At 40.7% G+C, this 12,553-nt stretch overlaps 1 protein-coding gene across 3 annotated transcripts; it reads right to left on the minus strand.

Moving 5' to 3' along the window:
* Positions 1 to 785: 785 nt before the first annotated feature.
* Positions 786 to 12,011, minus strand: ACSL5 (acyl-CoA synthetase long chain family member 5). 3 transcript variants are annotated; one of them, XM_009945987.2, is made up of 20 exons: positions 11,856 to 12,011; positions 11,211 to 11,319; positions 10,496 to 10,560; positions 10,310 to 10,411; positions 9,879 to 9,978; positions 8,493 to 8,671; positions 7,763 to 7,795; positions 7,486 to 7,537; positions 6,896 to 6,969; positions 6,363 to 6,440; positions 6,023 to 6,157; positions 5,410 to 5,544; positions 5,239 to 5,334; positions 4,638 to 4,710; positions 3,656 to 3,744; positions 3,459 to 3,575; positions 2,872 to 3,015; positions 1,810 to 1,911; positions 1,357 to 1,428; positions 786 to 926 (listed from the first exon to the last, which is right to left on the minus strand). In XM_009945987.2, exons 1-20 carry the CDS (start codon positions 12,009 to 12,011, stop codon positions 786 to 788), a joined length of 2,052 nt encoding a protein of 683 aa, XP_009944289.2. The 3 variants fall into 3 exon arrangements, with proteins under 3 accessions (XP_009944289.2, XP_086323362.1, XP_086323363.1); XM_086467236.1 differs by having other exon boundaries at positions 1,357 to 1,424; positions 1,806 to 1,911; XM_086467237.1 differs by lacking the exon at positions 1,357 to 1,428.
* Positions 12,012 to 12,553: the final 542 nt, after the last annotated feature.

Consider the following 12,553-nt stretch of genomic DNA (forward strand, 5'->3'; position numbering starts at 1 on the left):
GAAACAAGTCAGTCACGCAAGTTTTGGTTTGATGGTGCAGTTACCATTTATTGCATCCTATATCCTTAGGAATGACAGCTGAAGTTTTCCACTTATCAGGCTCAAATTCAGAAGTGTAGAGGCTTTATAACTGCCATCGCATTTGAAAACATGCAGAAACTGATCCAGTGACTCCCATACTAGAGTATAAACTATGTTTGCTTTAGACACATGTACTTTGTAAACCAGTTGATACCAGACTACTCAGTCATTAAAAATAACCTCTACCCTGTGGTGCAGGACTAGGAACAGCAAATTCACTTCTGTATTTGCTGAACAGATGTTAATCTACAATTCATTTTGTGACAGCTTGAGTTGGGACAGGTTATAGCATCCCAAGTGGAAAGCAAAGTGTTAGTTCAAAAACCAAGTGTGGGAAAGTATCTCCCTGCCTCTGCCCCCCCAAAACATGTGACTGCATGAAAGAGCTTGGTCTGACGCAGATTAATCCAGAAAAGGTCACCATGGAGTTCATAGTTGGAGCAGGATTGCGCTTCAGTCATAGTCCAAGGAAGATGAAGGTTCTGGGTTTGCCTAGACAGCTGATGCTTAGTCCTACATGAATGTTGCCAGTTGTCAGTTATACTACAGCCATCTCCATCTGAAAGTCTTTTTTTCCCAGGATACCAGAAACAATATATTTAAGTCCTCCTTGCTCCCCTCCACTCATGCCTGTGTTGTCCATAGGTCATGTAGTGTCAAAGACTTGTTTGGGTACTCCATGCAGTTTAATTTAAACTGGCCATTTAGTCTTGTGTGCTTGAATAGAGGGCCTCAATCTGCTTCTGGAAGAGTTTAACAAGCTCTGCTCGCTTTGCCTTCAGTGTTGGTGTCAAGAGTCCATTTTCTACAGAGAACATCTCTGTGTGGATGTACAAGTCTTTAACCTATTAAAAGAAAATAATTTAGCACTTGATACATAATTACTTAGAGCACAACAGTTCTTCCCATCTTCCTTTAGCTCAGGGCAAGACCTCAGTCTCGGGAGCTCCAGTAACTAAATTTTTTTTGATGCAAGTCAAACTCCTTTTGGCTGACACAGCAACAGGATAGGCTGGAACTACAGTATAGCTCCTGTGGCCTGTGGTGAACCTCCACTCCATGTCATGGCAATTACTACTCTTGCCCTGTACAGCCACCTGTCTCTTGACTAAGAGACAGGTAGCCAGTCAATGTTTCACTGCCCACTTCAATTGGTTGTCCAGGGCAGCTGTCTTAGGTCCCATCCTGGCACAGCCAATAACAGGAAGGAAGACTTCCCAGCCATTGCATTAGCAATACAGGTGCTTTTGACAAGCAGGATTTGGAAGTACTCACTTGTTCAAAGGATTTAAGGCCAGCCTCTTTCCCCAGTCTGACCATATCTTCTAAAATAGCTTTCTTCACTTCCTAGAAGACACAGAGCAGGAACAGAGTGGGTAAAGGAGCCATTTTGTAATTGCAACTCAAGACCATACTCATTCCCCAGTCAGTGAAAACAGGTTGGCAAGAACACATGTACATATTTCAACATTCAAGGTTTCTCATATTAAGGCCACTACATGGTTATGTCTATCTTCTCATTGGAAAAGAAGCAGTGATAGTCCTTGAAACATCAATAGACACCTATATTTGGTTCCAGTTTTCACTGTAAGGCTGCTTGCGTGACTCACCCAGCATTAAGTGGGTTTAATTTACAAAAAAAGGTGGGTAGAATGAAGTCAAAGCACTAAGATTTGACTTCAAAATTAAATTCTATCTATAACCCACTAAAAACATAAAGCTACTCACTGGATTTTTACAGACATCTTCATAGGAACCTTTTACTCCCAGTTTTGCTGCAAATTCTGGAAGCGTCTCAGGATCAGGAACTACTATACCTATTAGAAAAGACTGAAAAAAAGTGGAAGTAGTCGTGTTGAGACCAAGATAAGGCATCTGAAATTACTTTGATTGTCTTTGTGAACTTGGTTATGAACAATGTCTCTATAACAAACCACATCTACATTCCCATCCACTTCCAGAGTTTGGAAGGTAGCTAGCTTTCAAGTCACTTATCTGAGTTCTGACAGCAGCAATTAAAGTACTAATGCAGTTTGTTATGTGTGCTGAATGCTCCAGCAATTACTTTTGACTGGTTTACAGGCTGAAGATTGCCCTTTGCTTGATTGAAGACAGACACCTCTGTGGCAGATGAGTGGAGAAACACTCCTCCTATGAAGAGGAGATTTGGGTCTCCAGAGAGACCTTATTTCAGCCTTTCAGTACTTAAAGGGGGCTTGTAAGAAAGACAGGGGCAAACTTTTTAGCAGGGCCTGTTGTGATAGGACAAGGGGTAATGGTTTTAAACTAAAAGAGCACAGATTTAGACTAGATATAGGAAAGAAATTTTTTTACAGTGAGGGGCGTGAAACACTGGAACAGGTTGCCCAGAGAGGTCGTGGATGCCTCATCCTGGAAACATTCAAGGTCAGGCTAGACAGGGCTCTGAGCAACCTCATCTAGTTGAGGATGTCCCTGCTCACTGCAGGGGGGGTTAGACTAGATGACCTTTAAAGGTCTCTTCCAACCCAAACTAATCTATGATTCTAAACTGTACCCAGCTGACTTGACATACTAATCCCATGCAAATATGTAATTAGCCTTTACCCTGCTCGCCACTTGATGCCAAGATCTCCTTTTCTTTGGCGTCAATTGGGAAGGCTATAGGTCTGAAAGGAAATTCCTGTAAACATGGCACGCTTGGGAACAGATCTTGTTCAAGGACTCTTGTATATGCATATTCGTGCCCTGATCTTCCAGAACTCTTTATGGGAGGAATCTTGCAGGATGCTCACTCCTGACATCACTTACCCTCAGGCTTTCCCCATGTACAAAGACCTGGGCTACAGGAACACTTCTGATATAGACATTTTCTATCTTCTCTGGAGCAATGTATTCTCCTTGTGCAAGTTTAAATATATTCTTCTTCCTATCAATGATCTTCAGTGTTCCATTCTAGAAGTTAAAGGTGGAGGCCATTAGTTTCAGGTCTCTGCTTGCTTCTCTAAGAAGTAGAAGATAATAGGTTTGGCTTTGTTGTATGAAAGGCACATGCTAGTCTGGAACTGGTCTTTGCTCTCTACAGAGAGAAGGGGCACTTTGCCGAATTCCTCCAGTTAGCTCAGGAGATGATTATACAGCTCCTTTATTCTTCTCTGAAAGAAACCAAAACATCTTGTTCTTCACTGTGGAAGTGACATAGTTTTAACTACTGGCCTAGCAGGTGTTATTTGAGATCTTGTAACCTAATTGGTCTTTGGATCTTTGCCTGGAGTTACTTGGTGAATGATGACTACATACTGTGTAAGGCTTTTATCCTAGAATTCACTTCTCCAGCTTTTCAGGTTACTGTAATCTAGCCAGGAATTCACATCCAAGGAATGGTTTATATTACTCACTGGCAACCACTTCCCTATGTCTCCAGTGTGGAGCCAGCCATCTTTATCAATTGCTTCTGCTGTCTTCTCAGGGTCTTTCAGATAACCCTTGAACACATTTGTTCCTTTAATGCAAACCTATAGCAAGTACAGAACAGTGTTAGTCACCAAGTCTTATGTTTCAGTAACTTCTGACACACACAGAACATGGTATGTACCTCGCCTTCATTGTTAGAAGAGAAGTAATTCATTTCTTCCACATCATCTAGTTTTATAATATTACAGGCCAGAGGGGCTCCAACGTGGCCTTTGAGGAAAAAAAAAAACAACAAGGACACTTACGTTTTGGAGATTCTGCTAGCAGTTGGCCCTATTTGATCTACAGGTAGGAAGACTAGGTCTTGAAGCGAGATGGGAAAACTCCAGTGCCCCCTACATATGAAGGACTTCAGTGATAGTAGATACTTAATGGCTCTTTGTTCATTGCTTTAGCAAGAACCAGTACTGCTTACAGGAGTCCGACACCAAACACTCAAAAAAGTTGCTGTAATGCAATTGTCAGACAGTTAATGCAGGATAAGTAGCAGCTAAGTCTGAATGTTTAGAGCTATTTATTGATGTAATTAATCACAACACCCACGTACCACACTTGCCTCCACAGAATTCCCTCATAGACCTTGATATTCATCTGCATTTTATCCTCATTATGCTCTGCAGTTATTGTGTCCTCAAAGGTTGGTGACTTGAGCTTGAATTTGGAATACTCAATATTAAAACTATCCTTGCTAAGATGAAAGCTAAATCTTCAAGGTCATGTAGTCCTTCAGGAAAACAGTCAAGTATCATGTCTGATATTTTAGTCACCATTCTTTGATTTAAACAAGTTATTTGGGAGCTAAAGGTAGTTTCTTAAAGCCATTTGGGAAGTCCTTGTCTAGTTTGTACAGCTCTGTACAGACACTTCTTTCCTGTACACTGGGACAGGGTCTAAGCTGACCTATGTAACTTTACAGAAGAGATACTCACCTACTCGAGTCAAAAATTTAGGTAACTTAAGCATACAGGTGACTGTTGCTACCAAGAATCATTGAGGTTAAGTACCCAGGACTTCCATTGAACTAAAAGCAGTAGAGCGCTTAAGCTTGAATGTCACTTTCTGTTGATGGCTGTGGGAGAGTTTCCAAGTCTCAGCTACCATACCTGTTGTCCAGTCTCCAGGCATTGAGAAAGTACATCCAGCTGAGCATTCAGTCTGGCCATAAGCTTCAAAGATCTGAGAAAGGATGAGTATTCTTTGAACATCAAATCCTTCGTGTGAAAGAGTTTCAACTATGTCTATGCTAAAGTCTTCTTCGGAAGGAAGCCAAGACAATCTTAGCCTTTAAGACTTCTTGATCTTTTTGGTGTAACCAGATGTTCAAGTTCACCTATCCAAACCTTGCTTTGGTCACCTCATTCTATGAACTCTTTTATCAAATGTACTACCTTGGGAGCTCATTGACTGTCAGGATAAGCCACACAGCTCAGAGGCAGCTGTGTGACAGTGCTGCCCATTCCTATTTCTGCTGTTCTGTTCCTCTTCCCAGAGCCTACAGGATAGTTTCTTGATAGTATCATTTGAAGCCAACCCTGCAGAATTTTGTTCCTATGACAGTTAACTCAGATCAAGCAGCCTGTAAATACTGAAGGCTGACAGCAATCTCCCCAGGAACAAGCTGGGCTAGACCACAGCTGTATCATTGGTCACTTATTTGGGCATAATCAAACAGATTGTACTTGAAGAAAAAAAACCTCAGCTTACCTGACAGCCTAATGTTGCTCTAAGAAATGTCAGGACAGAGGGAGATATAGGGGCTGCACCTGTTACCATTACACGTACTCTTCCCCCCATGGTTTCCTACAAGTGAAATAGAAGCCATGAGATCCTCCAGTACTGCATTGCTTGCTCCCTTACACTTGGAATAAAACTTACCTGAACTTTTTTGAAGATTAGCTGATCCCAAATGCTGTCATTTCGAATTATGCCCTGTTTTATTTCAGCTGTCTTCATAATCACAGCAAAGTTTAACAGGCAGCGTTTCATTGGGCTCTTTGCACCACTTTGTATCTGCAAGGAAAAGTCTCGGTGACTCTTGAGTTTAACTTGCATCTGTACCACCAGTTCTTGCTTTGTTAGGAGGCACCATATCTTACTTTGGTGTTCTAGGGTCTGTCTTCATTACTGCCGTGGTCTAGGAGATGGACCAAGGGGTAATATTAATTTGTGTTACTGCTGACATACTTCAGTCATAGCTTTGAGGGACAGGGATCCTTCTAGCCTTGCACTTGCTTCATTTGCATTCCAAAAGTACATGAACTTTTTGTCTGTGAACAGCAACAGACTTAGCCCAGTCATGACTGGATACACTGTTCTTATACTCCAGGTCCCAGGACTCTTTCCATCTCCTCAGAAAGGATTTTAAAGAATTCTTCCTGCTAAGGAGTAATTAATTAGTGGTGATGTGATGCATTCAATACTAATCTAAACTTGTATGCTTGCTTAGATATATGAACACAAAGATAATTTAGCTAAATTGCTTACATACCTTGTCATATATTCTATTGAGCAATCTTGGTACAACTGGAAACAGCGTTGGCTTTAAGGCTTTCATGTCATCTGTTAGCAACTTGATGTCTCCTTGGAAGAAGCCTACTTTTGCTCCACAGCTGTAGACCACAGTCTAAAAATTGACCAGACTAAGTTTAGTCAAGGATAATTCTAGCTTCAGCTGCCATAATTATTTGTCTATGGAAAGCATCATGATTTCTAGTGCCCAGTGGTAGGAAAGTTCCTGTGTGCATACGTTTTGAGGAAATACAGAAAGCTATCATACCTTTTACTATAATTTGATTTATAGAAGCTCAGATGGATACATCTGTACATACCTGTACAACTCTCTCAAACATGTGAGCCAAGGGAAGATAGGACATAGTGATATCTGAACTTGAAAGCTCAACTGTGTTCTAGAGTGGAAAGAAGTAGAAGTAGGTTAGCACTCCCTATACCTGCTTGAGTTACTCCTAAGTGGAAAGTGAATAGTTCGGATCAATTTGAGTGCTTTGAAATACACACTTCAAACGATTGAAGCAACTCAGGCTCATCCATCAACTCTTCAAAATTTGCAGCTGTAACTCAGCCATACTAGATCAAGATTAGTTTTATGTTTTGGCAAGACTTGAAATAGGGTAATTTAGTACTGTTGGTATTTAGGACTGACTCATTCTAGAATAACTTCTGTGTAGAAGTTCTTGTTCAAGGTTAAACCAAGTTTCTTGCAATATTATTGCCCCATTGAAATATGGACACTTGGAAAAGCGTGAGTTTGCTGGGAGTGAATGGTTTGCAGAAGATGCTTACATTAAAGCTAGTTTCATGACTGAGTGACATAGCCTAGAGATCACCAGTAGCAGTAGCTTACCTCTGTGCTTCTAAGGAAGGCAGCAGCGTTTGCAACAACATTTTCATGTGTCAGCATGGCTCCTTTAGGGTTACCTTTGGAGAGAGATCAAGCAAAGTCAATTGTGGCTCTGACTGCTTCTGCTGTCAGTTTCCTATGTCTTGCTTGGCTCAGTCATAGCATACGTTGCTGTAAGAGATCACAAAAATGCCTCATCCTAAGTGCTTTCAGCTATGGATATTATATAAAGGAGATGTCTACTGAAAGAGCAGACTAATTAGGAGTAGCATAGAGAATGCTGAAACAAGATGTTTCTCCAGCCCCTGTAGGTCAGAGTACATAGTTAAACAGCTAATCTTTTAGATTGTGTTTTTCATGGGTGAGACTATATGAATTTGGCTATTCTTCCCCCCAGCTCTAAGAAGCTTTGTCTTACTGTACTTGACTTGTAGTGACAATGTCTTGAGTAAAACTGCAGTAGTGACTTGACACTGTTCTAATTCACTGTTTTACGTCTGTTATTAGCATTTCATTTTTTTGTGCTGGAAAGCTATTTTTTCCAGCACAGGGAGATTGTTTTAGTGGGGAAGCATCACTATATATTCTCTTACCTGTAGTTCCACTGGTAAAACACACAATGCAAAGATCTTCAGGCGCAGGAGGCTAGAGGGAAAAAGCCACATAAGGTCAACAGAGTAAAGATTATGTTGCTTCTCAGTATTTACATACACTTCCTAAAGTGGGATGAACCAGGAATTCTGTTTGGAAATAGCAAGACAAGATACAGAAAAAAAAATATCCTGCCAGCCTCCTCTACTAGCAGCATGGCAAGAGGTCTTTTCAGAGACCAGTTTTGCAAGTTTATAACTGTTCCAAAGAGATACTTACAACTGGTTCTCTGATGTTGTTTCTTCCCAGCTCCTGTGTTAAAGAAAAAACACAGCTTAACAATTGCAACAGAAAGACATGCCACAACAGTAGACAAATAGGTAATTGTGTTTCAAATACAACACTTGTTTTTCTCTGAGTAAGACAGAGGATCAAGAGGCAGAGTAGAGATGTTGGTCTTCTTGAATTTTAATAGACAGCTTGGAAAAGTTGACTTCTGGGGTTGTGGAAAGCATCAATTTGAGTGTGTAGAAAGTGATCAGAACTACTTAAGGAATTTGGACGTCCTGAGTAGAGATACTTCATTTTATTTGATGTAGGCCACATCCCTTGTACTTTACATTTATACATCTGGTAGATTAAGCCTAGTATTGGGATGTCAAAGCAGCCAGTAATTTGCACTTACAGTTTCAATTAGACTCAACTGCCAGCTTCAAAACCTGATAAATCCTGTTACAACTGCACCATGAGTTAAGCTAAGGAAGTCTTCAGTTTAATGCATACTGACTGTCCACCACACAGGACAACTTTAGTCAGTGGTTTGAACTCTGCAAGTCCATTTGGCTAAATGTATCAAGTATCAAAATGACTGCTCATCGAGATCACAGATTACAGATGTGACAACTGGATAATGCTTACATTAAAGTCTCATTGTTGCCAGAGAAGGTCCGGATGTCTAGCTAGCAAGGTATTCCTCTGCAAGATCAAGTAGAAGCCTTTAGTCACCTACCTCAACCTCCTGCAGTGCTAGAATTTCAACTCCCACTTTAGCTCCTCTGTCCTTGAGTTCTTTATCAAACAGATCCATGAGAATGATAGTCTTCAGATGTGGGGTCTTTTCTTGCTCACAGTTCTCAAGCAAGATCTGTGCCTTCTCAGGCTTGTCACAGATCACTATGTTTATGTCAGCTACAGAAAAGAAATTACATTTCAGAAGTCTGTTTAGAAGAAATGAGCCTAGTGAGTGACAGCTCAGTAGCACAAACATTTAGAACATAGCATTGGTTTGTTCTAAAGACAGTTGCATATTTGTTCATATGGATTCAGTGGCTGGCTTACAGTGTTAAGAAGGTTCCTCCTACCATGGCCAACTAATTGGGCAAACTTGAGATTCTAGTTATACAAAATGAGGGCAAATGCTGAGGAACTGATATCTTCAGTCACAGTCAAGATAGACATTTAAACTTTTGATGTTGCCGTAAAAGCTTGGAATTGTCCTCACTGATTGTTTAGATTTAGCCATTTTCCTTAAATCTAAAGAAATTCAGACCCATTTGAAAGAGGCAGCTAAAATTCTTGAGTTAATGCCTTAGCTTCCCTGCATGTGAAAGGGTTTTATGCAATTACAAAAGAATTTCCTATTAAGTCAGCAGAGGAATTGGATTTGCCTGAACATGCTGGTTCCCTGCTAGCCTAGTAAGTTACAGCTGTGTAGTCCACAGCAAGACCTATTTACAAGGTTCACCAACATAACTGTTGAAGTGATTTTGCTTGGCAAATTCTGTTTATGGTTTCGATCCCAGATTGTTGTGACAGCAGTGGATACTTTTTTCCCCCCAAGAATCTCCCCTAAGACTGGGGAAAGAAAGTTTGAAGATTTATTCAAGCTTCCTCACCGGTTTCTTCCATGATGGCATGCTAGTTGTTGTTTCTGTAGAACAAGAGGCCCTAACCAGATAGATTAAACAGATTTAGGCATATATTTACCCTTCCCTCTTCCACTCTACATCCCACAACTTTAAATCAGAGACACAAATCTAGTCTTAACTTGCATGCAAGCCTGTCTGCATTGTCTGATTGTTTGGCAGTGTGGGAGTTCAAGATTGCAAAACCTCAAATAGCAAGTAGTTGAGCACTGATTGCAGGATGGTCCACAGAACCTAACAGGTCTTCAGTGGACTTGCACTCAAGACACTAGGAGACATAGGAAGCCCGCTGGCTTCTTCTAGGCATTGAACCATGTCCCCTGCCAAGTAGCTTCATTTACAGAAGTTATCTATAAAAGTAGTAAGGTTAAAGATACTGTGATTTATTATCAAATTCCTTTGAACATCAGCCTTCTCAAAACAAAGCTTCTTAGAGAAATCATTATGAAATAGTGGAAGTCAATATTTACCTTTGTTAACAATATATACAATGGCATCTGGCCCCAGAGTGTCATAGAGTGGAACAGCAACCATTGAGTAAGTGTAGCAGGAATATTCTGAAATGATCCACTGAAAAGAGAAAATAGTACAGCTAAGCAATACTAGCAGCTCACAAGACAGGATTATGTACAGATTTCATACAGCTTGACTAGCCCATGCACACATTAGCAGTGGAAGTTGTGTAAGGAGCACGTCCATGAGATTCTTAGACTAGTGAATGTTCAAGATCATTGCATTACGTGCCTGGCATGGTATGTGCTTAGTCAGTAATAAGGGAACTGGTAAGGGAAGAGCCAGTTGTGATTGTTCCTCATGTGTCCTAAGCTCTTTAAATACAAGCCCTCCTCTCTCCCCATGGTGTCATAATTTTCTGGGAAAGAAGATTCAATTTGTTGCTTACCTCTGGCCTATTCTGAGCAAAAATGCCAATAAACTGGTTTGATGATGGCTTGCATCCTTTTTGCAGAAGCCCTGATCCCAGGTATTGAGCTCTGTCCAAAACCTGTAAGATAGTTTTCCCCCACTTTAGCGTTGCAAGTCATTAAATTAAAGACAAATTAAATCATCTGTCATGTACAATACTCACCTGTTTGTATGTCAGCCACTGATAAGGTTGGTTGGGTTTTCTGTAGCCTAAACAGCTGCCATTTTCTAATGGAAGAGTTCAGAAAAGCAATTGTAAAGCTCAGTACTGAAGTTGCATAGCTAAGTGGGAAATATTTTCAGTCAGACATCCAGCTAACTGCATGGAGCATGGAAGTGCAGCGTCCATAGTTGAGCCCAAACCAAGATTGTTAGACTGTTGGCTTTATCCTTACAAGCAATACTTCCAAGATCTGGTAATATTTTCCCATTTCACAACCCACATGAGATTGAAATAACTTGTAAGCTATCACATATTTCCATACAGGGAACCCCTGAAGTCACATGTGCACAAATTCATACCTGTTGTAAGCAGGCAGTAATTTTACACTAAAACCCACACCATAAGACAAAGCAGAGGTGTTTCCCCACAGGTCCCTTTGATGCTTAGTAACTTCTGACTCTTCCCTGAACTCTACCAGCTGAAGTTACTCATGTTTGTTCCTGCCCAGCCTGTGAGCTAAGACTACTTCTAAATCAGTGGGGGGAAAAAAAAAATAATAAAAAAATATGGTCACTTGTCACTCCACCCCACAGAAGGCTAGGAAAGCTTTTGCTAGCCTGAATTATTGCTATGGACAAGAGGCAAGGCAAGAGAGCTTGGAATAATTTTATTTACTTGTGATATGCAAGTACTAACTAGCAGATGCAAAGCTTACCAGAAGCATGCAGTCCTCTCTGGAAAACTTCATACAAGGTTTTACCATCTTCAAAGTAATAAGAAAGCAGGTTATTATCTGTCAAGAGTGCACCTCTTCTAGCTCCTCCCTAGGAACAGAGCATAGTTATGAAACAGTGCAGAACAGATGCAGTGTCATTTGTTCCTCAGCCATTCTCCCAACAATCCCCTTTAAAGCATTGTATTGTTAGGGAAGTCTCATTTTCCTTCCTGATTTTGATCTACTCAGTCATATGCAGAGGAATTTTCTAGGTGGCCTAGATTAATATTCAATTACAGGTTATTAGAGAGACCTTGACTAAGATTGAGTGCTACCACTTGCCTAGTTGCATGAAATCTAGCACCAGCCTCAAAGCTCCTGCAAAGCATTTAAAATACAGAAAAAAACCCCACAAAACAGTGGCAGCTAAGGCTATTGGTAAAAAGCCCACTTGACAGCAAAAGCTGCTGTTTCTTACTCATAGTGTCTTAAGACTTCCCTTCTCCACCATACTCTTGAGCCCTACATCAGAGAGAGAAGGCTGTGCATAGACAGGAGAGTTTCCACTGATACCCAGAGTCAGAACAGATCAGTATTCAGATTAAGCTCAGAATAGTCCATGCCCACAAGCAGAGTAAGTATTACCTCAATTCCTATTGACTGCTTGTTCAAGTCAACAGGAGGCAAAACAGGTTTTGGCCTGCTTATCACCCACAGGAAGATGCCACCTCCAAATACAATAAGACTAATCAATGCTGGTGTTGGGAGCGGTGAGAACAAGACTTGAAGTATCCAGATCATTGTGCTGGATCAGTGGAGCCAGAGTTGAACCTGAAACAAACAGGAGGTTTAGTAGATACAAGTTAGAAGCACTCGCTACCTATGAGCCATGATTTGTTAAGTAGTTTGTTAAGCAATACTACAAATCATTTCAGCACTTTGCCCCTGTAGAGCCCTGGTACAATAATGAAGCATGCTTATGCAATGGTTTAAGCCTCTTAAGAGATCTCAAGTCACCTGTCCCCATAAAGCTTAATCCATGTTGCATCCACCTCCACAAAAAGCTGAAGCCTGATGGAGTCAGGCAAGGAACAGATGTCAATTCTTTCTATTCAAGAGTAAAAATCTGCCTGGGGAAAACCAGTACATAGTTTCCCAAATGAAGTGTAACCAAAAAATGCCTACATTTCAGTGATGTGAGCAGTGGAAAAAAACTCCTCAATATTATAGTTGTCCAATAGGAGGGGCTATTGCTAAAATAGTAAATGATATGTTTCTTATACCTACATATATAAGACTGCCGGACAAGCAGTATCTTCATGATCAGCTGCTCTTACTGGAAA

Source organism: Leptosomus discolor, chromosome 6, assembly GCF_034619465.1.
Source record: "Leptosomus discolor isolate bLepDis1 chromosome 6, bLepDis1.hap2, whole genome shotgun sequence".
Taxonomy (NCBI): Eukaryota; Metazoa; Chordata; class Aves; order Leptosomiformes; family Leptosomidae; genus Leptosomus; species Leptosomus discolor.

Excerpts from the sequence above, each read along its gene's own strand:
- ACSL5 (XM_009945987.2), bottom strand. The coding sequence starts at position 12,011 with ATGATCTGGATACTTCAAGTCTTGTTCTCACCGCTCCCAACACCAGCA. Across the intron at positions 11,320-11,855 it reads AGCAGTCAATAGGAATTGAG|GGAGGAGCTAGAAGAGGTGC; the intron begins GTAATACTTACT and ends CTCTGTTCCTAG. Across the intron at positions 6,441-6,895 it reads CCTTCCTTAGAAGCACAGAG|AACACAGTTGAGCTTTCAAG; the intron begins GTAAGCTACTGC and ends TTTCCACTCTAG.